Source organism: Calidris pugnax, unplaced genomic scaffold (assembly GCF_001431845.1).
Source record: "Calidris pugnax isolate Ruff unplaced genomic scaffold, ASM143184v1 scaffold188, whole genome shotgun sequence".
NCBI lineage: Eukaryota > Metazoa > Chordata > Aves > Charadriiformes > Scolopacidae > Calidris > Calidris pugnax.
This window is the reverse complement of record NW_015091257.1, coordinates 15,649,437-15,676,202: the sequence shown is the minus strand read 5'-3', so window position 1 is coordinate 15,676,202 and position 26,766 is coordinate 15,649,437. Positions and strand designations below refer to the sequence as shown.

Here is a 26,766-nt window from a genome sequence, read left to right as displayed (position 1 = left end):
AGACAAGTACATCTAATGGTGAGGTTGCTTTCAATATCCAGTTCTTAGTATTGTTGTAAGGTAAAATTAGCCAGGCTATGACTGTAATGGCATATAAAGCTCAATTTAATCTACCAAACCTCCTGCATGGTTTATACTGAGACCTGCTTAAAAAAGACATGTCTTTATTTCCTGACCATGAAGCAGGAACTGTAGATCCAGTTTGTTTGTTGAAATGGGGCACAAAAATGGGAAATATATTTCCTTTGGACTTACGTTCCTTTGGAATTTAATCTTGAAAACTTGAACTTTTCGCATTTCTATCAACAAAATTTATAATAAGGCATATTTAAGGAGAATTGATCCAATTATCATAACAGACTATTCTCTATCATCTTTATCAGCAGCATATTTCTGGGAATTTTTATACATTAGCTCATTTGGGACTTTAAAAGCGAACAGAAATGTATGGCATTACTTATAACTACACAAACAAGTTTTTAACCTCAACGGGTAGAAACCACTTTAGATAAAGAACACTTTAATAGCCTATGATCAAATAACAATTGCTTTTCCTGATGGTGCCTTCCATGCTGACAACAAAAATACTAATACACTGACACAATCACTTGCATGACTAAATAACATATTGGCTAGACTGTCATCTCCTCGCTGCCTGCCTACGTCCAAGGGCAGAGATCTGAGATGCTGTTCCTGCCACAGCTGCTGACAACTGCAGCAACTTTCCACCCTGGCCAAGGATCTCTTATCCAAGTCTGTCAATGAGACAGATGACATAAACATGAAGTTATTGATATCAGACTGCATGGTTAAGGTAAAATGAGCAGACTGAGCGAAAATGCCATCTTCCTCTTTATGCCGCATTCTACTGAGGGTGTTGAGCAGCTTTTGCTAAAATGTTCAACGTGAATGGTGTGAAAACCTACCCAGTCAGGGAAAGCTGGGAGGGAAGATAATGATGATTACTATTATGCTCATGTTGAGAATTTTTAAATCAAAGTGGGAACTTACTGGACAAGCACACACACAAAATATAGACTGTATTATTACTCATCTGCTGATGCCATTAAGTGAAATGTCAAGAACTCCCCCTGGCTGCCTCTGCAACATGTAACAAAGGTATCCCCTTCTCTCTCCTCAGGTACTACTAGCATGTGTTTCATCTGCTAATCCAACTTCCGTTGACTGTTCCCAGACAACTCGTGGTTCTGCTCCAACTCTATTTTTCATTTAGTCAGGTCTCTTCCAGGCTTGGGGAGGACCATACTTAGGAATACAAATTCTATCATCAGACCTGAAACCCCTCCCTCAGACCATCAAACTGAAATACATTGCACAAAACTAGCATATAAAGAAACTACTTTAAGAAAACTTGCTTCTAATTAATTTGGTTTCCATAAAAATAAGGCAGACATCACCTTTCCTGTTTTAAAACAATGATTCAGATGCTTTTTTGGGTGTCTACAGTGTTAGCCCACCAGACCAATACAGCAGTGAGCTTCTTGTTTTGCTACAGTGAATTTGCAGATACTTGGGAGTATAAAATGAAGAAATAATGATAAAATGTTTTGCACCTGGTAGATACCGAAAGCATATATTTTCATCTGGTGAATTTAACTATTATTTTTTATGAGAATAATTATCTCTACTTAAGAAGCTTGCACAGAAAGTGCCTCTTCCAGTAACAGGAATATCTGAAAGTTTGGGTGGCAGGCTCAAAACTAACCAAAAGAGATGCTTTTCTCTCCAGCATGGAGTTAAAATGTACACCTCTCGTTGCCACATTGTACAGTGAAAACTACCCCTGATTTCAAAAATCGGTAAAACTATTTTGTGGAAGAATGATCCATCAAGTGCTACAAGCAAGACACTCTTAACTCTTCCCTAGAAATATATTTTTAGGTTAAGGCAAGCTAACTGGGTTAGATAGAACTTGGGGCTCAATGCTCTTCAGAGCAATCACTTGCAGGTTTGGGTGTCTTTTTAATGCTCACAGTCTGGGATCTGATACAGAACCACACAAACCAACATTTTGGACAATTTTTACGAATCCCACATCTGCTGTGCAGACTGGAAACATTAGACTGCAAGACGAAATAGTAAAAACAACAAGCTTAGTGACTTTTTAATTTTGCAAGGATTTGTTCTTTCAGAATAAAGTAAACATCCCTCTTAAAGAAGCTGCATGTCTGATGTCAATAAGCTCACTAATTTTCCTGTATAACATCAGGACTTGCTACCAGTACAACGGGATATTCCAAAGAGGCTTTACAACATTTGACTTGTCACTGATGCTTTTATAATTTGCAGTGGCTTGAATTTATGTTCATCTTCCTCAATGTTTTTTATTCCAGAAATACAGGTGGAGAGGTTCTGGAGAAATTATCCTGGTGCAATGACACAGAATTAGGCTATAAATTTATCTTTGATTTATGTCATTGCTTTCACAACTAGTGTAAAAGAAGTGCAGAAAACAAGATTGCTTCTGGAAAAGAGACACAAGGAAAATAACTTCAAAACACACAGAGATCATTCTACCTTTTATAGTGTCCTTGCTTTTATTGGATATAATAAAGACTTTACTGTGGTTACAGAGTAACCACAAAGTTCAGTATATGTTATATGATCCATCTAGTCAACAACTCTGTGGAAAAATAAGAACTTTCTCAATTTAAGTTTTCTATGAAAAAGTACATGAGAACGTAGGAACAAGAAAGATTTTATCTGTTCTGGTTACATTATGGTGCAATAGGCACAGTATGAGCACAACTGCCGATGGTGAAAAAAAAGTTGGTGACCATGATTTACACACTTCTCTGTGAACTATGAAATGCAGCAAACCCATGGTCAGCTTAAGCTGAAGGTTTTTAAAACAACCCCTTAGCAGATGTGTGCAGGAACCTTGGGGGGATTTCAGAACTGGAAATTCACAGTTACACAATTAAGTGCATACAGCAAACTCCCCTGCTCAGCCTGGAACTACTACAACCATTATATTTGCCTTGGAAGGAGGAGACAGACTTTAATAAAACCCAGGAGGAACAGAGAGAAAGATCTGGCTGTATACTTTTGGTCATTAATAACAGTGCTAGCTATGGCAACTACTAAAGATGAGCAACAGCAGACTGAAGAAATGCAAAACATACAAGGACAAAATAAAGAAGCAGGCTCATAACTACGTCTTTTAAAATATCTACTCCATTTCAGTATGGTACAAATGAGTAAGTCATCTGAAGAAAAAGTCTCACCAGAGGCCTCTGCTAATACTTTTGGAAGACATGAGCTAAGGGGACACTATGAGAAGATTTTATTTGTCAAAAATAACTGCCACCTTAGCTAATTATGGACAGAAATATTACAGGGTTTCCAACATAGTCATGAGGTTATGCCAGATACGCCCTCCTTGGAGGACAACTTGGGCTGAGGAAATGTTTCTGTGCGCTGGTATGGTCTGCCAGAACATAGCCCCAGCATAAAATATGTCCACTTGGCTCACCTGTGCAGCATGCTAAATTGAGTAATTCTGTCAAAAAAAGTCAAAGACAGCATGGCTGCACTTACTGTAGGTTATCCTGTAAGAGAAATGTGTCAAAATCAAGACAAAATGCTTTTGAAACAGTTTTCCTGACTGAGGGGAAGATTTATAACACCATCACACTCAATTTTTGCACAGAGCAATAAGGACCATGGGAAAAAACCAATCACAACTCAAAGAAACTTCTTCCATATCTTATCCTCAAATTATAGATGTATGTCCTGTTTCTAGTCTTTTGCCTTTTGCTTCCATCTCACCCCACTAGATGTTGTCATCTCTTCCCCAGCTACCCTGACGTTTCCTGTTCCCTACAAGCACAACAAATCATAGGTTGTAGAAAGCCTTTCCTTTCTTTTTACACAGGTAAATTAAGCCTACACCACCTTGGTGGGGTCTGCTTTCCTTTCTTTGTTCATTGGTTTATTCTCAGTAGCCTCCTACTCCCCAACATCCCAGGAAGCAGCCATGCTCAGAAATGCACACAATCTGCTGGCAGCTGTGGCAGAAGAGCCAAACACAGGTGGAATATAAAATCTCACCCCTCCACTCCTGCTTTACTCTGAGTAGAAACCCAAAGACTAGAGGTGTCACAGGCCTTCAAGAGACAGTGCTGGCTGCTCAGGGCCATCTGACCATACCCTTGCTCTCCCACGTTCAACCTCCCCTAAAGTTCAGGAATAATGAAATTCATCAAGGACCCAAACCCTACTTTAAAAACTGACTGAAGGGCCTAATTTGCACTTCAAGTGACTTTTGTACTCTCACTGTAAATCCCATAATCTTGTTTAGCCACAACAAGTACAAGCTTAGGAAATTGACCTGTTGGGATAGAGGAGAGCAAGAAGAAGGTGGCTGACATTTTTGAGTTTAATTAACTGTAGAAATAATTTCCAAATTGTAAGTCTCCAAGGCAATAATTTTTTTCACTTTATGAAAACCCTGAAACTTCCTTCCACCTTCTACCAATAGTTCAAAATTAATTGACCCAAAAATTTCATCCATCCTTTAAACAAGTATTCCCAGGAAAACTAGTACACCTCTTTTCCTCTTCTTTTACTATGGAGACATTTTACACATATTTTATAGACTGTGCAGGAGGTTCAGAGAATTAAATTTCTAAACTTCTTAGAGTTTGCACAGATGCAAGAATAGTCTGTTCATGGTCTAAGATTCATGATAGCCACTGTAAGGTGGCCATATCTGCAGGCAGAACTTGTGAATTCAACTGTGGAAGGTTAAAATGCAAAGTAAGCAGAAAACTTAGAAACTATTGATTTATTAATGCATAGTGCACTGATGTCTAAAATTCTTTTTTTTTAATTTATTTTTTATTCATCAATCTCACCATTTCATAAACCATTGTCAGAATTCTGAGATTTAAATTTCCAATGTGTTGGTGTAAAAAAAATTACGGCATGGTTAAATTATCTTCATTGATTAATAAGTATTCCTAACCCCTATAAGAATCATATGAAATTTTTGAGGCTACATTAGGAAACATGAAATTAAATACCAAGATCGTACAGTAACACTGGAGAAGGTAAGCATAGTTCTCAGTGGCAGAAAAATGCAAAAAAAAATAATTTAGTCTTGGAGAACATTAGTGGGAGTGTAAAATTTAAATGGGATTTTTCCTAGGCTCTTTACACAGCCAGAAATAAATAAATAAAAATACTCTCTTCCGTCACATGAAAAGACAGAAAACAGCTAGTCTAGTTGTCCCTAAAGCCATTACGTTAAAGTTGAAAATATATATGTCATACTTTAAATGTATGTGCATGTACTTAGCTTGATTTAAAAAAAAAAAAAAGTCTTGAAAATAAAATTCATTTTCTTAATTAAAAGTTGAAAACAAATGACAAGGTATATTCTAGCAAGGAGGAAAGAAACAGATGAATTCTCAGAACAATCAGCTTCAAGCTTTTTTACAGCTTAAGTATGATTTTCATATTGGATTTCAAGTGTTCACATTAGTACAGTATAAATATCACTTTAGTGCCAAAGGTAGAGACTATTAAAATACTGTTACGTGAATTCTAAAACAGATTTTGCTATTTCTGCTATAGGAAGAAACTCTCTAATTCTCTAGGTCTCATATACACTAGTTCTCAGGCATTCTATAGTGACCGCTTTGCAGGTATAGGAAATGCTGTACCAGCTGCAAAGAGCCCACTGACACATGTCTGGCATCACCAAGCCCAGCTGGGGGCTGCACCAGGAGCCTCCCCCACACCAGACCACTGAACTCAAAATCTGAGTTTCATTTCACCCAGAACTGAATGCACAATGGTCCTCAGTCAAACTCTATTACTTATTCTCATTAGTCTTGCCGGGTAAAGCCATGACGGTATACTTCCTCCCCATCCATGCCCTGGAGCTAGGCCTTGCAGTGCTGCTGCCTGATATTTGTCCATCGTCCCTGGATTTACAACCAGGAGAAATCTCCCAAGCGAGGTTTCCTTACTTTCACCTCCTCCATGATGCCTGTAAATCTTCACAGGATTAAATCAACATTTGAAAAAGTGGCTGAAAAGTGGTTTTAAATCGAAGTTTTTTGGCAGCCTCTCTCCTCACTCTCTAACGGCGACAGAAACTCAAATGCTTTTAAACAAATCAGTGGTGGTATTTTATATTCCTAAAGGCCTAAGTTCATCCCTTTGGAATCCAGAAGAGAAGAAATAATTAGCTGCTATTGTTTTGTGTCAGCAGTATTCAAAATGTGGAGCCAGAGAGCAACCATCCTACTTAAAATGAACCCATTTTCTTCATGTAAATACAGTAAGATCATGCAGAGAACTTGCTTCACTCTTGTCCATGAAATCATACTATTTAATAGCACCACACTAGGTACAATGATGTGGGAGTGTTAACTATCATCAACAAGATCCAAAATTTGCAAATTTGGGCCACAAAAGGAGACAAACAATATTTATATTCTAGGTTTTGAACCGCAGTATTTAAAAAACAAGGCTAGAAACCTATTTTTTATTATTATTGAGAACTAAGATCCTTGCAAAATTGCCTGTTTACAGAGCTTTTTTTTTTTTTTTTTTAATAAAGTACTGTATTATCACTTTGTTTCATAAGAATGGGCAATGCTGATATTGGAAGACAACAGAAGAGCTTACAAAGGGACTGATGAAATCACAAGTGACAGAAGGATGAGTCTTCAGTTTCCCACCTATCTCCAGGTACCATCTTCCTTTGTTATTTAGATGCAGAAGGGATGTGAGACACAACACAATCTTTTCCTTCTAGAAGTTCAGGTCCTAGGAGTGGGAACATTACCCACCTCTGATATCCAAGGTGTCCTCTGATAGCTAAAGGCCAGGAGGAGACACCAGAGGCTCGCTCTTAACGGGGAAGGCTGCACTATGTGAGGTTCTCCTGAGGCTGCCCTGGGTCCAGAAACAGTCCCAAACTACACTAATGAGCAGGATGGTGGGAGAGAATAAACCTATTAAAATCCACAAGCACAAAAGTGGGAGGAAACACCTCCTAAACTGCTGGAGGACAGTCTCAGAAATCAAAATGGCTTGGAGGGATGAAATCCCTGCCATGTTTCATACAACCATATGTAGATGCTACGCTACCAGAAACAGAGCTTGGCAAACATCAGGTTAAGATGTAAGGCTTCTTTTTTAATTTTTTTTTTTTTTTGTCTAGTCAGGCTGTTAGTTTTACAAAATGTCATATTTGTTTGTTGGTTGGTTGGTTTTAGCCCAATTAATTAAGACATTTTAAATCACCTGAGGTTTTTGTTAACATGAGCTGCTTAGAGTGGATATGTGAGAGGGGCAGGAATAATCAGCTCAACTATGATTAGAAAAAGAACCATTAAGCAGAAAAGCATCTGGACAGCACAGACTGAAATGTGAAGTACAGTATGGTTGCAAAACAGATACTTATCCCAGTACAGTGCATAAAATGCCCAGGGCGAAGCCATCTTCCCAGTCTCAGCCAGGGGCACTGCACCCAGCTTGGACCTTGCCATCTCAGAAGAGATGGATGGCAGCTGGAAAACCCAGGGAAGCTCACCAAGAGGGGTCAGAAGCCTAGAAAAACCAAATCAACCTTCATAACAACCTTTCAGCTTGAAAAAGAGCTGTTGTAATGGAGGAGTTTTGTTTCCTATGCCATAATGGAAAGGAAATGCTAGGCTTAAATTGCAGAGGAAACGATTCAATATCCATTAGGAGGAAAAAAAAAATAATTCTTTCTAATACAGAAAGAAGAAAAGCACTGTCTGGAGGGAATAAGGAATACCCACCACTGGGGGTGTTTAAGGACAGATTCGGTACGCTCAAGATTGTAGGGCAGAACTGCACTGGACAACCTTTGAATTCACTTCCAGCTCACCAGCTCCAAAATGTGCACAGCACATTTTTAGCATTCAGAAGGGCCAAGATTTAAGCCTACATATTCTGCCTTCCTGCAGTGGAATGGTTTAGGAAACAAGTAAGGAGATTAAAATAGCAAAACAAAAGCATCTAATGCCATTTTAGCTTCCAAAGTATCTAAGGAAGTTGCACAGGGCTGGCAGCTTAGACACACAACCTACATGAGATCTATGACCCTCTGGGGCAGCAGCTGGTGGAAAAGGAAAGTCAGGAGGAAAGGAAAAGGAAAAGTTGCCAAAGGAAAGACAGCCAAAGGCCAGGCTGGGGCACTAGGAAAATTCACAGAAAACTGTCCTGCAACATTTATTTCATAGGCCTCCATGACAATCTTCATCTTAAATCCAAGAACTCCAAGTACTTCTTTTTTTAAAAATAGGCTAAACCACACAAAACTGCTTTGTAAGAAATTTGACTTTTCTAGAGTCTCCTGTCCAACATAAAACATTCTACCAGGATGCTGACTGTTCACACTGAGGGCTTTAATATCTCACCCTGCTTCCCACAATGGACGGTAATTAAACAAGAATGCATGTTTACATGGTGACGCTACAGAAGTTCAGTATGGTAGTAGCTTAATTAAACTATATCCCTCCCATATCCTTCCAAGCACTCAAGTTCATCCCTGCATATGTTTTAACAGTTGTGTTAAAGGACTTGAGAGCCACAGACAGCAGATGGTACCACCTGGAGATGCAATAAGTACAATTTCAAAAGCTTTTAGTCCTCCTTATTCTCCCAGTCCTACTGGTACCATGTCATATTCTTCTGATTTAATTATAATTAATTATAGAAAGGATTGGGTTTTTTTTTTTTATTTTGAAAAAAGCAAAAAAATTTAAAAGTATATATTTTGAAAGAACATTATCATGCACACAATAGCTGGTTAACTTTTTTTGTTGTAGGTGTCTGTTTCCTTTGCATTTAGAACTTTTAGATTAGGCTAAATCCCTGCTGCACCTCAAAGAGAAATTATCCCAGTTCTGCAAAAAACCCCAGTGAAAAATGGCATCCTCATGTATTGTGCAGTGGTGAAATATGAGAGTGTATTTAATATAAGTTTCAGTGAGAAAATTTATGTAAATGACTAAAAACCATGTACGTTTTTGATATTTGAAATCAAAACGAATATGTGTATAAATTTTGGGACAGAAAACCTGTCTTCTTAATGGTAAACTATATGTTAATAAAAAAAAAAAAGTCTGACTTTCCTTTTGGTAGGCAGAATAATTTAAAAAAGCCATATACCCTCGTTTAAGAAATGTGACTATATTATGCTTCAGAATGAAAGCACATTTGGAATTGAGAGGGCAAGCACAAAAAAGGCTTGTTTATATTGCTGTTGAGACATATCAGGCCAACCACCTGGGAAGCAATCACGTATCTTTCAGTAAGGTAAGCAAAGAGCCCTAAGGGGCTTGGACTGTCTTCCTTGTATGACTTGTGAAGCGGTTTGCCACCTACAAGTTGTCTTTTCCCAAGGACAACATCTCTGCTGCCAGACTCAAGACAGGGCAGTAGCAGGGACAGAGATTGCTTAGAAGAAATGGAAAAATTAAAGGCAAACCAGATTGGTTACGTAACGCCTAGCAAGAGAATTAATGCAGAACACAGAAAAAAACCCAGAAATATATTCCCACATACACAGATTCCTTGCTCCACCACCTAACCCAAAAGTGCTTCTGACACGATGGCTCCATTGACAGCCACCAACTTAGTAACAGAATTGAGGATGCTTTGCAAGAAAAGCAATTTATAAGAATGGCCATGTAGGAAATTCTCTTGTGCATTTCTTTTGCTCATAAAAAGATAATATAATGCATATATTTCAGGCAAAAGCAGATGACCTTTGTTGGCAACGACACCCAAAGCTATTAAAACCAAAATAGGAGTAGGAATTCACCTCTCCTTTGCATTTTTAGCAGCATGGGCAATGGAAATCAATTAAAATTTAAAATGTGGCAACAGCATATTTGTGGGTAAAATGCATTCATATGTAAAAACACTAACAGGCACAAAATTAAACTACTTTTATTTTTGTTGACAGCCCATACTGCTTTCTGAATTGCTACTCAGTAAATGATTCAATATTTGGCTTTCAAACACTGCAGGCAATTTCTTCCCTTAGAACTGAAATTTAAAATCAGAATACAGAGGTTTTGTATCTCATCATTTTCATTTAGAATACAAACCAACTTCTATAATGGAGTCTGTTTTGCATATGAGAATTGGAAAAGCTTTATTTTATAAAGTTTAAATTTTGAAGTAAAGTGCATGCTCAGAAAGATACCTACTCCAGTACTTGTTTATCCAAGTTAGTCTTCATATCAATATTTTTAAAAATATAATACATAGTGTAAACCTCACTTTTATATACACAGCTGAACATACACACATATGTAGCAGTTAGAAGATAATTAAGCAACTCCTATTTGGGATGATAATTTTCCCAAATATCCAGTTGCTTCTGGAAACTTACAGAGATTTCTATTCAGATAAACATGTATCTTAAAATTTAACGAAGACATATAACCTAGATTATCAACAATGCTGTCCCCTTGCTCATTCATTTTCAAATATAATAGCTCTCATAGGATCTCACCGGATCTTAAGACAAATGAAGCACTAAATGGCTTCAATGACAATGACTAAAAAAAAAAAACATAAGAGAGAGTATGTGAAGATATATAATTCCACCAGACATTTTGCACATAAAGCATTTGCATTGATAGGCAGACCAGGTGATATGGCAGCCACTGTCTTCTCCTGCTTCTCCATGGTTCCTTCCTCCCTGAAACCACGAGCCCCTGATGAAAATTTCCTTGCAAATAAACTCTCCGTATCAAGGCAGTGCACGCTAGCCATTTACACTATAAACCAAGAGGCCTGAGATCATGTTGTTGAACATAACTAGGCAGTATTTTTAGGCAAGTTTATTCTGAGTTAAGAGCAAAGCTGCCTTGGAGGGAGGGAGGCCTCCCAGCAGACAAAGCACTGATGGTCCTCAGCTCGCAGGAGTGCAAATGCCCAGTCAGGTGCTACAGGAAGGCTCAAAGGGGAATTAGGAATGAAAAAACAGATCACGAAAACAAAGCTCAGAAAAAGTAGCCATTTCATTAGTGTACTTCAGTGTCTGAGCATGCACGGGCTGCACTGCCCAGAAGGATATCGAGCAAAGTAAGAAACCCAACCCTGGCAAATGTTCCGGTTTGTACAGGACTGATAGTGGAAGTAGTAAGTTAGAATAACATCCTCCTTAGCATCCCGGAGGGTGCTGCCCTTCATGCTGTTTGCCAGCCTCAAGTATTTTTAGGCAAGTTTATTCTGAGTTAACAGCAAAGCTGCCTCCGAGGGAGGGAGGGAGGGAGGCCTCCCAGCAGACAAGGCACAAAACACTGATGGTCCTTCTGATGGTCCTCAGCTCGCAGGAGTGCAAATGCCCAGTCAGGTGCTACAGGAAGGCTCAAAGGGGAATTAGGAATGAAAAAACAGATCACGAAAACAAAGCTCAGAAAAAGTAGCCATTTCATTAGTGTACTTCAGTGTCTGAGCATGCACGGGCTGCACTGCCCAGAAGGATATCGAGCAAAGTAAGAAACCCAACCCTGGCAAATGTTCCGGTTTGTACAGGACTGATAGTGGAAGTAGTAAGTTAGAATAACATCCTCCTTAGCATCCCGGAGGGTGCTGCCCTTCATGCTGTTTGCCAGCCTCATAAGGAACATTTCTAATGTGAAACATTACCTGTCAGTTTGCATAGTTCTGCTTATTTAAGGCACACTACCAGGCATGCACACTTTTACTAATCTGAACAATCCCAGAGGGGAAGATACTGTGTCTTAATGGTCTCTCCCTTGCCTCTCGGTGTGGATAAAACTAACTAGATGGTCAGATGACAGGACACCACTAATGGTATCCTCTCTAAAATGAAAAGCAAATCGCCCTATTAATTTCAGCTACACATCCCCATCAAGTCCAGTGCCCGCAATCCAGGCTTTATGCATTTATCCTGATTCCCACATTTCACTGCTGCTTAAACCTTGCCAAAGTGAAAAGATGCCCTATCCAAAAGGCAGAGAAGAAAAACCTAGGAGTGGTACATAGCAAACCTCTTCATAACACAGTGCTTAATTAGCAAACATTGATCTTTCTGAGAGATACCATTTGCATTGCACATTACGTCCCTCTCATCAAAAAGAGCCAAGCCTCCCTGTACCTGTATTTCAGAATTTTAAACACCTGATCTTATTCACAGTATATGTTTTACTAGTGCAAACTCCTTCTTGAAGTCACATGCTGCCAGGGATATACCTTCTTGGGCACAGTGAGTGAAACTCTACTTGTTGCTAGTTATAGGACTCCTTAAACCCATCTGTCCTTGTTTGTGAAAGCACTGCTACTTGGACTTTCACTTCTGTGACTGGCTGGTGGGAGGTGTGGATAAAACTAACTAGGTGCTCAGATGACAGGACACCACTAATGGTATCCTCTCTAAAATGAAAAGCAAATCGCCCTATTAATTTCAGCTACACATCCCCATCAAGTCCAGTGCCCGCAATCCAGGCTTTATGCATTTATCTTGATTCCCACATTTCCCTGCTGCTTAAACCCTGCCAAAGTGAAAAGATGCCCTATCCAAAAGGCAGAGAAGAAAAACCTAGGAGTGGTACATAGCAAACCACTTCATAACACAGTGCTTAATGAGCAAACATTGATCTTTCTGAGAGATACCATTTGCATTGCACATTACGTCCCTCTCATCAAAAAGAGCCAAGCCTCCCTGTACCTGTATTTCAGAATTTTAAACACCTGATCTTATTCACAGTATATGTTTTACTAGTGCAAACTCCCCCTTGAAGTCAAATGCTGCCAGGGATATACCTTCTTGGGCACAGTGAGTGAAACTCTACTTGTTGCTAGTTATAGGACTCCTTAAATCCATCTGTCCTTGTTCGTGAAAGCACTGCCACCTGGAATTTCATTTCTGCAACTGGCTGGTGGGATGGGAGAAATGCTCTCAGTTTCTCTTATTCTCTTTTGCTGGTTCCTAATTTTTTTACTGGGAAAAAAAGAAAAAAGTTTGAGGCTTGGTACCTCAGCACAAGGAGACATTTTATACCTCTTTCAGTGACTAGCTCTCACTGACATCAAGGGGAGCTTTCCTGAAATCCTTTGCAGAGACCGGACATCTCTCTCAGCTGCAAAATGCAGGCACCAGCTCCTAGTCAAGTCTTTGGTAAGTGTCTGCAGTGATTTAAGGTGAAAGGCCAAGTCTCAGAGAGTGGAGCATGAGGCTATTGTATTCCTTTGGGACAGCACTTACTAGACTGTGTGGGACTGAACATGGGATGCTGGGAGATATTGCAAACCTGAATGAGGGCTTATGATGATGGAGCAAAATGCCAGGGAATGCCTATGAGTGTGCCCAGGCTTAAGAAACACTCCAAAATCTTTTCAAGGTGACACAAGTCACACCTGGAAGATTGTTGCATCTTGCAAACACTCCAGGGAATGAAATCAATGCAGCAAATAAATGGTCCCCACCCTTCAATTGCCCCCAAAGGACAGCCATTGATTTATTGAAACCTATTTAAGACCTCATGGTAGTTGTCCATCCTATACAGAAGATACTCCAAAATTATGGTGATGAAGTAGCAACAGAAAAGTCCTAAAACAAGTCAGCAGGAACAACAGTACTTAGAGGGCAGGAAAAGGACAGAAAATTTGCATAAACTGGAGAATAAAGAGGTGAGGAATGACACAGAAGGAAATGGGATTGAACAGTGGGACGACAGTCTAAACGATTTCTTCCTGCTCCAAATACCTTTTCAAGCTCAAACACAGATGTCAATGCTTTTCCATCCCTATTCCTGAAGAAATCTTATGGAGCCTGCACAGCAGAAAGCCCCCTTGCGTGCCGCTGCAGGTCATGGGTGTGAGTTCCCTGGAAGATCTGCCCATGCTGCTCTGGCCAGCCCTGCAGCGCGTGGAGCTGGCAGTGGAGCTCCTGCCCCAGCACCATCTGGGCAGGTGACAGCACCAGAGACTCCCACAGACATGACAGCTCCCCAAAAACTTTTCAGGGAGTATTGGAGAAAAAAGGTGCAGGTTTTTCTGAGGGTAAGTTGGTGGGGTCTACAGCCAGTTACACCCTGAAGAGAGTTAGTATCTGCTTCTCTTAAATGCTGAACCCTTAGTCAGTCCTGCTACTTTCCCACAAACCAAAGAAGTCTTTGAAAATGAAGGCATCACCATCAAAAATACTTTCAAAATATAAAGCAAAAAATGAAGTGGGACAAAACCCGGAAGTAGTGTCCCAAGAAGACCCTAGAAGTGTTCTTTGGCATTAAGTGGTGATACCTGTCAAAACACAGCAGACAGCTCAAGCAGCGGTGGGGCTGGAGGGGAAGGGGGTGACAGTGCCATGCTGCAGAGCTGTCTCCTCCTATTACCTCCCACGAGCAGAAGACAAACCTGAAAAGGCCTGACTTGGCCTTCAAAACTGAACCACTGAAACCCAATGCACGGTGCCACAGCCAGTGACCCGCTCGCCCTGTGCACGCCGCCTCTCAACAACGCAGCAAGAGGGATGCTTGGTGGAACAAGTCTGAATGTTTGCCATTTTCACAGCCTCAGGAGCAAACACATGGACAAACACACAGATCCCACAAGAAAATCCTCTTCAATTACAAAGCAAAAGACCATTAACAGGACGGTGTCGATATGCAACATCCAAATGATTTACACAAAAGTCATTTTAATTAGGGAAATAAAACAATCCACTAAAGATTAGCAGTGCAACGTTAACGTGAAATAACAAGACAAAAAAGGAACTGAACACACAACGAAGTTAGATCTTAATGGATAAACATAGGAAAGGTCAACCCATATTTTCAGTTTACCATATAGCTAGGCATTACAGCAGAGCTGATACACAGAACTATTTGCAGTGTCAGTAAAATCTTGCAATATCTATTTAAGGCATAAAATAGTGATTAGCAGAGAGCAGATTCCTAGTCGTTGCAAATCAGTCTGGCTTTAGTAGAAAGTCAACAGAATTATGTTAAATTGTAGCAGTTGAGGACATCATCTGAAAAAAGCACGGAGCTCCTAACTTGTGGTGTGGTTATTTGAAAACAATTCTGCAAAAGAAGTTGGAAGAAACAGGACTGCATTTTACTATTTGATTTAAACTCAGGAGGTTTTAAAAGTGGGAATGCGAAAACAAAAAGCCGAGAAAACAAACTTTTGGCAATGACATTTGACTTATACAGCAACAACTGCAAAGGAGCTACATTCCCTGTCCCGCACAAAAAGCAATAGTAATGATTAAGCATTAAAACACATACATGTACACACAAGAACACATATAATCACCCAAGAGCTCAGAACTATGTCAGGATCACAAATGTGTAAGGCAAATAAATACATTGAAAAGGTTCGTCTGATACCACGTCAGGGAAGGTTCAAGGCAAGGTTAAAACATTTCTAAAAGGGGGAGGATTTCCTTTCTCCAGCCACTTGCAACGTTTCATTTTCCCAGAGCAATGGAGGCGAGAGGGGCAATGATGCAGCACACACAAGGGCACCCATCCTGCTAGCGGACTCAGCAGTTACAAGCAAATCTCTCAGCTCAGAAACTACAATTTTGCACTTAAGAACATCACTTGCATGAAATTCCTCCTGCCTTTTACTGGTAAGGGCACTGGAAAAAGCCAGCATTGCAAACAGAACATTGCAGCCATAGCAACAAGCAATTCAACACTTAAACTCTTCAACAGACTAAACAGTATTTTCTTTCCGGTTTTATAATTTCACGGTCAATAATTCACCATGAGCAATTTACTTGTCTAGCTGGTTTTTAATGTCTCAAAACCAATTGACTCTTAAAGCTTCAACCAAGAAAACCTCCTAACCCAAACTAAAATAGAAGTATGTGTATACAGGGAGACCACTTCAAAAATTAAACTTTTTTTTCCCTTTTTGAAATTGGTATAGAACAATGGAGAAGAGCCCAAGTTCTGGCCGGTTAAACCAAGCACTAGTGCTTTGTTAGCATTGTACACTATGAAATGTTACAACCAGGAACCCAAAAGCCTTAAAGCTGAGATTTAAAACACCTAACACCTTAGGCCCTGCAACAATCTCTCTGAGTAATGCCCAAACAGCACAGGAACTCCAGTGGGACGTCTCCTTGACCCTTTTCATTGACTGCAAGGAATTTTTTAAAAAATATATTTTTACTGCTATCAGTAAAAACCCATTTGAAAACCAAAATTGAAGGCTAAAAATAAGATAAAACACTCTGCATCGTTGATGAAATTTAACCCTGTTAATGAGACAGCTTCATTTCACAGTCAGTAAGAGTCTAATATTACCCTAATAAATGTATGGGTTTTTTGGAAAGTGTCATGCATGAATGCAACTGAAATCGTGCCTTTTTTAACTTTTAATGGCATCAAATTCAATATCTGCAAAAGAAATCACTGTTTTCTCAAAGGCAAGAATCTGAAATGTTTATAACCTACTGATTAAAGCATAAGGGCTATGGAAAACTGTTGATCTGCCCAAGCAGACTAAATAACGTCCATGTGAATTTTAATGCTCAACAAAGGTGTTAACCTTACAAAATTAACTTAGGTAGCTAATTATCCAAAACTTTTGTTATGTTTTCCTATCTCTTTACCATTTTTATACTTTGTTACTGCAGTGCAAAAACAGAATTTGAAGGAATGGATAGCACACATGCTTTCAGAGCTTCAGGGCTCATCCTGCCTTCTTCCACTGCAGGTAACTTAATTGCAGCATAACCCCACAGTTCGTGGATGTAGGCTTTGGTGATTGACCCTACAACTTGGGTGTGAACTCAACTTTGCTAGCAACACATGCTGAAAAGCTCCATAAATGACAGTGAAGGACAGAGCATGAAACAGACACGGAAATGTGTTTACATGTTCAGGAGGAGCAGGGACCTTCTCCAATCCCTGTTTATTTGGATTATTTTTGACAAGTAGCGCTAATATCTATGGAGTTAATGTGCCATGTAAGAGACAGTTACTCAGCGTTATGATTTTTTTTTAAGCTCCACTGGTCACATAGTTCTCCTCTGTTAATTTTTTTGTTTGTTTGGAATGTTTCTTGAACTGCTCTTCCTATAAATTGCAAGGTGAGGAACTGGGGAAAATACACTCTCTTTTTCAACTTCTTACATCTTCAGGGCTGTCTTGTGACCTGGATATTACACAATCACAGCCTGACCCTGCACTCCAGGATTTACTTAGTGTTTTTTACAACCCAGATGGAGATGGCTGGAAATCTTACTAAGTATGTCCTGAGACATACATGTGTCTGTGGAGGAGGACAGTATGCAAGAGGAAGTGTGAAGAAAGCATGGAAGCAAAATCCATTTATAACTAAGAATTACTAGTAGGAGGTGGTTGGAGACCAGCCTCCGGGGAAGTGTCTGGTGATCGTGAGAGGTCACGCATCACTCTGTCTGATTATTAAGCCTTACACATAAGGCAGATCAAAGAGGTGTGTGACACAAGGGGACCTGGTAAAAACATGGGGGATGCTGAAAGACTGTTGGGGTTTTTTGACAGGAAAAAGGAAAAACAACCTCTATGTTACACAAACAGGACTCTTGAAAAGCCACAGAAATATCCCATACTTACTTTTATCTTCCTGGTTTTCTTCTGCTGCTTTGCCTTCCTCTTCCTCCTCCTCCTCCTCCTCCTCCACCTCCTTCTGCTGCGCTTCTTCGTGGTGATCGGCGGCACCGACGGAGAGGCTCTGGCAGCAGTGGTTGAAGCCACTATCCCGAGGCAGAGTGAAACTTCGGGGCTTTCCCCCGTTCCCATTCAGCACTTGCATCCGCTCGCCCTCCACCAGGGGGAAGGGGCCGTAGTGGTCTTGCAGGTGGCACTTCTGGGTGGGCAAGGTTGACTGCCGCCGGTGCTCGGGGGAGACCACGGCCGCCTCGGAGAACACGGAGTCCTCCAGGGGCAGTGTCTGCAGGTAGTGGAGTCCTGAGCTCGTCAGCGGCGTCTCTATGAGGTCCTGCCAGGAGCGCCGCTGGCTCGCCGTCTTGCGCACCGGCGAGTCGGTGGCGCTCCCCGCCGCCTCCGGGCGAAACTCCTCGTGCGACGACTGCGACTGGGAGGTCTCCGTGGACGAGAGCCGGCTGTGTTTCGGCTCCACGTAAGGGCTGGTGCAGCTCATCTGCAACGGCAGCAACAGAGGAATCTTCAGATCAATGGAGACAGACCTACTGCTAGCAACCGTCACGTACTTCTCACTGTCAGCGATGGCACCCAGTTTAGTAAAGAAGGCACACACTTTCATAGAATCATTGAGGTTGGAAGAGACCCTTGGGATCATCGAGTCCAACCATCTACCCTACTCTACATAGTCCTCCCCTACACCATATCCCTCAGTACCGCATCTAAACGTCCCTTAAACACAGCCAGGGATGGTGACTCCACCACCTCCCTGGACAGCGTATTCCAATGCCCGACCACTCTTTCAGTGAAAAATTCCTTCCTAATGTTCAATCTAAACCTACCCTGTTGGAGCTTGAAGCCGTTCCCTCTCGTTCTGTCGTTAATTACCTGTGAGAAGAGACCAGCACCAACCTCTCTACAGTGTCCTTTCACGTAGTTGTAGAGAGTGATGAGGTCTCCCCTCAGCCTCCTCTTCCTCATACTAAACTATACTTTTAACCTGCCCTGATCATAACTTTAAGGTAGGCACACAGCTACCCATGTCACACCTGTGGGCCAAATACTTAGTCATAATAAATATCCGTATTACATCCCTTAGTCTGTAAAATAAGCCAACACAATTACTCAGGGAAAACTTTGCAGAATATGGCACTATGGAAGACATAGAAGAGATGTGTCTGGTCAATTAAAAATCTTTAAAGTGCCATCCAAATGCCTGCTGTCATCCTATCTTGCTAAAAATTTCTTTGGCATCATCTTTGCAGTGCTTCAGTGCAGTTCAATGATCTAGGATTTTGGAAGATAAAGTATTGCATTCAGATTAAACAATATGAACACTCTCTTACCCTTGACTTTCCTGATTTTTCAATCCAAATTTTTGCATTTTAAAAACTATATTCAAGTGAGGTACACTAGTTAACATTGCCTGAGTATATGGACATGAAAATTAAAATTGCCAATGCAAAATAGCTTAGAAATCCACACTCTGGTTTTATACCAACAGATGCTTCAAGGAGGAAATAAAAAACAAATCCCCTTTTGTTCTAATTTATAGAGAAACCTACTTTTTCACAACAACAGAACAACTGGTATTGCTGTTTGGGATGTGAGAGAACATTTTTATGTTGGCATTTCTGTGGAAATTAAAGTGTAATTTGTTACTGTAAAGCTTCACAGCACAACTGTTGTGCCTTAGAGAAGAGCCTGTGTTGTTACTGAGGTAAAAACATTTTGTCAGAGAAGAGGATAAGGAGGAGGTGAGGGGTTGCATGGATGAGTAGGGGACCATCATGAACAAAAAACAGGAAGAAAGAATTCTGTGACTTAATCCATTTTGTACAGCAATTGGGATTATAAATCCATGTTCTCTACGAACCAGTGGAAACAGTAATGAAGACTGTGCAAGTCAGCGATGCGTGTCACTTAACAAATGCCTTAAGTCAAGGACTGACTCAAAAAATGTACTGGAGAGTGCCCTAATGTGCACATGCACGTGCTTTTAATGGGGAGAGTGGGTAGAAGTGACACTTTACGTAGTCATTCCTATAGGCACTTCAGGTGACTTACCGAAGGAGGCCGTGGGTATGTGTCATATGGGGGTGGTGGGCTGTCTTGTTTGGGTGTCGATGGAGTGTCGGCTTCCTCCTTATCACTCTCACTCCAGTAATCTACAAGTTACATACAGAGCAGATGAAAAACTACTAATACATTTTGATACTCTGAGACTCACTTTCACAAAAGCAGCTGGGAACCCCATCCCTAATATTACCGAGAGTAAAACACCAGTCAATGCTGACTCTGTAAACATTAGTTGCTGTAATTTGGAATTGCTTTGATCTAAAGAGGGAAAATCCAAAACATTATGGGGTATACTAGGTCTAATGCCCCATTGCAGAGATATCAAACAACCACCTGCAAAAGAGCCACAAACTTAACTCTTGTACACACCTTATAAATATAACATGCATACAGAATACTCCTCATACAAATATCAGATTTTCAAGTATTTATACAGCCATCAAAATAATTATGATTGGACATCTGACTGGAAAATACTGAATGTATTTTTTTAATAGGAAAGATGAAAAATGTAACTTTCAAAATTCTTGTTGACTGCAAAAAAACCATTAACAAATGTAATAAACACCAACTGGCAAATCAAACAGGTACGGCTTATTGCACACATGAATAACCGATGTATGCTTTTTCTAAACATTTTCCCTGTTGTACACTACCAGTTACACAAGCTTTTCAATTCAAGTTCTAATAACAAACAGCTGCACTTAAGTAAGACAGAAAAACGTTACATCATATATCTGCTTCATAAAACAGCTGTTGCCCTGTTATCCATGCAAGAACATAAAGGTGATATGGTAAGGAAAATCACAACAATGATATTTAAGCAGAGTGTTCCAAAAGATTGATGAAAAAATAAGGACACAGAGCTTGTGGGCTAAATTTAAAAGGATATGGGGTTTCATTTTTTCAGAAAATCAAGTCGTGGCCAAGCACATTTCATATGTTTGGTAGCTTGGTCAAAAGGAAAACACATGGATGAATGTACCACACAGGAATTTATATTTATTCTGTTGCAAATATTTTTGAAGCAGAACAGCATCTAACTAAATGGACACTGGACCTTAATACTCCTTACAAAAGAAAACTACTTAACTGCCGACTCAAGATGGATAACTTTAATGTTTCTACACGTTATAAGACTTACATAAAAATTCCTATTGCCACTTTGTCTCTGACTGTACTATTTGGGTAAATCATTGTGCAACAGGACACTTTGGCTCAGACTATTCACAGACTAATCACAGGCAATTTTCACTTTGCCTAGTAAGTGTTCAATGAACTGCATGACTTTCTTTTTAACAGAAGAGGAGAAAAAGATTGATTGTTGCTTCATAAACAATCTAAACCAAAAATCCAAGTTAGCACAACATGTAATTTTGGCTTTAATGATTTTGTTACCATTATGATTAGTGTATTGTATGATTAATGACCTGCTGTATCCAATTTTGTTCAAGTTTCAAAAGAAAAACTTACCTTAAAATTACATCATCTTGAAATAGCTGTCTCTAAAATGCTGTATATTTTTAGATTGCAGTAATGGTGGGGGCAGCCTTATTTATGAATTTATTTTTTCCAAGTGGTAACAAGTCTGTTTTAACACTGGGTCTCTTGATTTGATTTCTGCAAGCTTATGGATGAGAGATTCTCTTCAAATGGTATAATAAATAGCATAAATAAAGTTTTCATGACTGTGAAATAAAAAATTACAAAAAAAATTTGCCTCTAGGAATCTGCAAATAATGAATCTTTGGTGAAAGAAAGACTAAATGAGATAAAATGCTTTTTTAAGTCACTCCTAGTTTTAAGAAAACTTGCTTCGAGCAAGTCAAAACACCTGAAAATATTGGCATATAAGCATGTTTGTTCCTATTACAGCAAAGTCTAATGGCACGACATGTGGTGAGAGACCTGTCAGAACTGCATCACTCGGTGAGATTTCTGCAGACTTGGAGCTCAACTGTTTATCCTGAAAGTAAAATTTAGCAGCCTCGGTGCAGATTCCAGTTTTGGCTAAAAATACAAAGACGTTCTTGCTGTCAAATCCTCATGCAATAAAGTACTGTATGATAACACTTTTGCACACCTTACCTCAGACAGGGAATTCTGTTGGCAACCTACGGCTTGTCTAGAAAAATTCTGCAGTAAAAGGGGTCAACTTCTAGATGAAATGTATGAAAACAGCCTCCCACCAATTTTTAAAAGTGTTCCGCTTTTGGCAACTGACTCACTAGAGTCTATCTAAGATGTGTATATTGCTACTGAACAGTTTCCATATTTCTCTCTGCAGACTTTGTCCAATTCAGTGATGGACAAGCTCAACGCATCAGATGCATCTTGAAAGCTTTCTGAATGAGCAACAGACTGCATATATTATATATAAACCAACACTGATCTGCAATTTGCCAATTAAATATTTTCTATTTATATAAGCAAGTATTTTTTTCTCTGATTTTATATGACTGGAAAGTATATAACTTCTCCATCCAAGGAAGTCCCTTAGCATATTGCTGATGTTCATTGTATTTAATATGGAAAATTGATGGTATTTTTATAAAACTGTTCTGTACAGAATGTGACATTTTATTCAGCAGTACACCCACAACTCAGTGATTCGTGCGTCTCTGAGGCACCTGAAATATATTTACGCACTTCAGATTCAGAAGCATTCAATTCTTAATTGAAATAGGTTTGACAACTACTGTTGAATTGTTTCAGAGGTATTATAAAGGTTTGCTGCAAAGGGCTGAGCTGAAGAGAAATAAAAGACCTTTTGTAAAATCAAATATGTAGATGACAATTGGTATAGTCACTGAATATAGAAAATTCCAGCTTCACAGTTTTTATAATTGCAAAACTGTTTGAAGCAATGGAGAGGTTTTACTTTGGTAACCTGATGCCTCTGCTAATCAGGGACAATACAGAGGTGTCCAAGGATAATCACCAGAGGCAGAAAAACAGTATACAGCAGCGAGGGGGGAGTGTGATACTGATCCCCACACTAAACACAACTAAGCAACACAAAGTGGATATAGTTTTACCTACCTCTATATAATAAATCAATTTGAGTGAATGGCAATAGAGTGGCAATAAAGAGCTCCGTCACTGCTCAGGACACAATTCCAATATTAAGTGGGGTCTCACTGCTTATCTTCAATAGGGAGACATTTTAATAACAGGTAACACGAGTTCTGAATCCACATGATCTCATGTCTGGAGCTGGATCATCTGCTCAGTGATTGCTTGGTAGCAAAAATATTTCTCCACATCCAACTGGATTTTGAAAGGTGTATCATGTCTGCGATTGTGCACTTGGTTGGTGTTAGTAGAACTGTTCATACACCTTTTCCCTAACTCTCCCACATGTTACTGTAATTCTAGTGCCAACCTGCTGTCAATAAAAGTTTGAATTTGGCTTTGAATGCTAACATGGAGGATTTCCTAGAAGACTCCAAGACTCAGAGTTTTTTCACAGCCTCTTCAAGCAGTGACAGATGGTACACAGGTCCCTCCAAACTGGTTGTTGCAGTACTGCCTGGGGAGTACAGATTCCCAAAGTGATTTTGAAGTCTGGTGAGGCACCGAGAACATGACTGGAGGAACAGTGAGCACGGTGCTGCTACCCTGGGCTGTGTGAATGCAGGGGGCCTGGTGTTATGAATGACGTGATGTGCCAAGGACCATACCGGATTAAAACAGGGTGTGGGCAACACTCCCGGGATAAGCAGCTGCACTTAACTGAAAGACATGGTTAGAATGAGGCAACAGCATGTACGACCTAGTTATGTGTGAGAACGACAGAATGCCCAAAAACCTTCCCACGCACGCTGCTGCCGCTGAATTACGGCAGTATGCTGTAAGCCACTGCTCTTCAGCTGCGGGCTGATCCCTCTATCTAGGATGCTGTGTGGGGATGGAATCAGGGCACGAACCAAGGCAGACATCATTTTCTGATGCTGTCTTTTAATCTTCTACCGTTACAGAATATCCTACTCTCTTGATGTTTCCACCTGGATGCTGATGGGGATGTTTCCACCTCCACTCTTCTTACTAGGGAAAGGAGTATTTTCTTACTGGAGTATATTTCTTACTGGGGAAAGGGGTATTTTGCACAGTGTCTCCCACAGAAATGGCACTGTGGCAACACATTGCAGAGAGACAGGCCATGCGCACCTTCCTCCTCATGGTATCACACCAGAAGGTCAGGGCTAAGGCTGCTCCGTACCCCATAACTTGGTACAGGACCATGACTTTGAGGGTCAGGGAGGACACCATGTGGCAAATTTTGAAGCCTTTTGAACGCAACTCCCCCTGAAAAAATGGTTAGAGATATAGTCTTTGTAAACAAAAGACTAGGTTAAATATATTGGCGCTGCAGCTCCAAGCTATAAGCTGTTGGGGCCAAAAGACAGAACCTTCCTGATGAAGGCAGCAGAGCCACAGAATTAAAAAGTGAGGTTTTGACTTGGTGGGCAGCAGGCAGACCGGCACTTGGATAAGCTCTAGACCGTCATGACCACTGCAATTTTCTGTTGCCTGCTGCCAGATATATCTGTGAAAAAGAGCATGGATTCAAAAGTTCAGTTTTCCAAAGCAGCTAGTTGAACAGGAATACTTTTGGGGATCCATGTCACTGGCAATTCTAGGAAACAACCTCCCCAACGCAATTGAGGACTGACCCTTACCTTTTCCTGTCTGCAAACAGGATTTGTACTGCAGCAAACTGAAGCAAAGCAACTCATTATTTTATATATGTAACTTTTTTGAATGAAATACTGAAATACTCAACACTAAAAATAAACAGATGTAAATACCGTAATCCTGCAACTCCAAATGAAATGACAACAGGGCTTCAGCACACACCTCAATATAGCAAAACCAGTAGAAATCACAAAAAATTAAATGCCCTTAAAATGAAAGTCTTTAGGGAAAATCCAATTATGTTAACAGGCTTTAGAAGAATGGTTTTCTTCCTGAGACCAATTTCATGCATTCCTGCCCCTTGTGAATTCAAACACCAAATGCAATGTTTAAATTTTTTTTAGCTTGCAGATTTTAAAGTTTCTTCTGATAGGTGACACATACTCCTTGGTATCACATACTGGAGCTTACTGGCAGTACATTTGCTGCTTTTATCTACCTTCTGAGGACTTCTCAGAAATAATCCAGTGTCTGTGGACCAGAATCTGAAGGAGCTAATAAAAAACTCCTGAGGGAGATGGAATTCTCTAAATCAACAACAATGACACCAAAATGTGAATTGCCCTCAGATGAGGAGAGTGAGGCCTGATACACAGCAAGGAAAAAGGAACAGATGAACTCGTGATATGAGCTGACAGAAGAAACCAAAATAACAACACATTACCTTGCTCTTGTTTGATCCTCTCTCTTTCTGCATAGCCAGCAGCAAGCATGTTAATTCTGTTTAGCCATCTGAAATAATATTAAAAAAAAGCAGTGATACCAATCCAGCCTCTTAATTTTTGGGTACATTTCAACAAAAAACAAAGTGAGGAGCATCTGAAGGAGATTCGGGATTGTGTTGTTTTTCATATTAGACAGCTGTTTCCTTTGATACTCTTACTCAAGGAGTCTCCAAAGATCTATGATTTTGCTGTTGAACAAATTGTTTTCACAGCAAAGATTTTATTTCAAATGGAAAACCATGTATGATGTCAAACACCTGTAAAATAAAGGATTTGGAGAAAATCAAAGAGCTATTAAATCTGCTGCTCACAGATATGCCATCACACCAATACTCCTGCTGCTCTGATTTCTTAAGAATAAACACCACTTTTAGAAATTTAAGCAATATTTTAAGGTCTGAATTGGCAACTTAGCAGAGGAACAGAACAGAAACCAGCAGTCAAAAGAACAGGTTCACTCCCAAACAGACACTGAGGTTTAATTATGCTATTATGTGGTTTAGAGCTTACCTACAGTGTCAAGTACAAAGAGAAGGAGGTACACCAGAATTCACTTTTGTGTTTGTGTCAGAGAAGCAGGGGGAGAAAAGACAGTTGCCTCAATGCAATTCACATCTAAGGTTTTAACCTCAACTTAGACTTGAAAAAATGTTTCCATAAGCTGCACAAATTGAAAAAAAACCCCAAACTATTGCTGTTCTTTTCTAGTAGGGCTGTCATTACCAATTACTCAACTGCCTGTAGCACTGCTTCAACCTTCCCTATTCCCTCATGGGGCTCTCAGTGTATTCATCATCCAAGCTCTTACATTAAATCAGGTCCTCCATCAACAAGGTTTTAAAGCTCCATGACAATTTCCCATGGTTGCCCATTCCATGGTAAACCTGGAATTATTTACTCCAGTCATCCCACAGTCAGGATTTGACGGGCCTGGTTTGCCAAGCTACTGGCTTGCAATTTTACTGCTAGGATATACAGGACAACTGAAGTCAGGTTTGCGTTTTCTTCAGGAACATGAAACCCCTGTTTCAGAAAACTGTGCCTGATGGGTTTCCTTTGCATACTGTATGCACATAAACAGGATGTAGTATTGTCTCAACAAGCAGGACACCTTTGTAACCACTCCTGCATACCCAGCCTTCAAGACATTTCAGTGCAGGGTAAGCAGCCACCGGGTTAAAAAATAGTTGCTCTCCTCAAAATTAACTCCTGTCACTGTCCTTCCAGAAATGGTTGACCACTGCATGATCTGTAAATCACATTAATGGTCTATAAATCATTGTACGTCGGGAAGTAAGCCAGAGGTTTACTCCTGAAGTGATTACAGAATACTTCATGTTAGCATAGAATCAAAATTTCTGCCAGAAGAGGGAGGCTGAAGAAGACACTTGAAATTTCAGTTGTAATTTTTAGGAAGTGCCATACACTTACAAAAATAACTGGCACATAGGAACAGAAATTCAACAAATCATGTCTCAGACAATGATTTCACATTTTCACAGCAGGAAGGTGACCCACTGCAAACCTATCTTTTAGGTTCACACTGCTGATATGTGAAGGCTTTCTTTTGGGGAATAAAGCTCAGCTGTCTCGACAGCTCTGCCACTCCA

General features: G+C 40.1%; 1 protein-coding gene across 1 annotated transcript in view; it reads right to left on the bottom strand.

Annotated features, from left to right (window-relative positions):
* Positions 1-26,766, bottom strand: part of CNKSR2 (connector enhancer of kinase suppressor of Ras 2) — a 183,876-nt gene that overhangs the window by 23,234 nt on the left and 133,876 nt on the right. The window contains exons 18-20 of the mRNA XM_014960185.1: positions 25,096-25,163; positions 19,722-19,822; positions 17,607-18,153 (exon numbers count right to left, since the gene is read on the bottom strand). Of these exons, the coding sequence (XP_014815671.1) occupies positions 17,607-18,153; positions 19,722-19,822; positions 25,096-25,163 (716 nt within the window). The remainder of the gene's footprint in view (positions 1-17,606; positions 18,154-19,721; positions 19,823-25,095; positions 25,164-26,766) is intronic.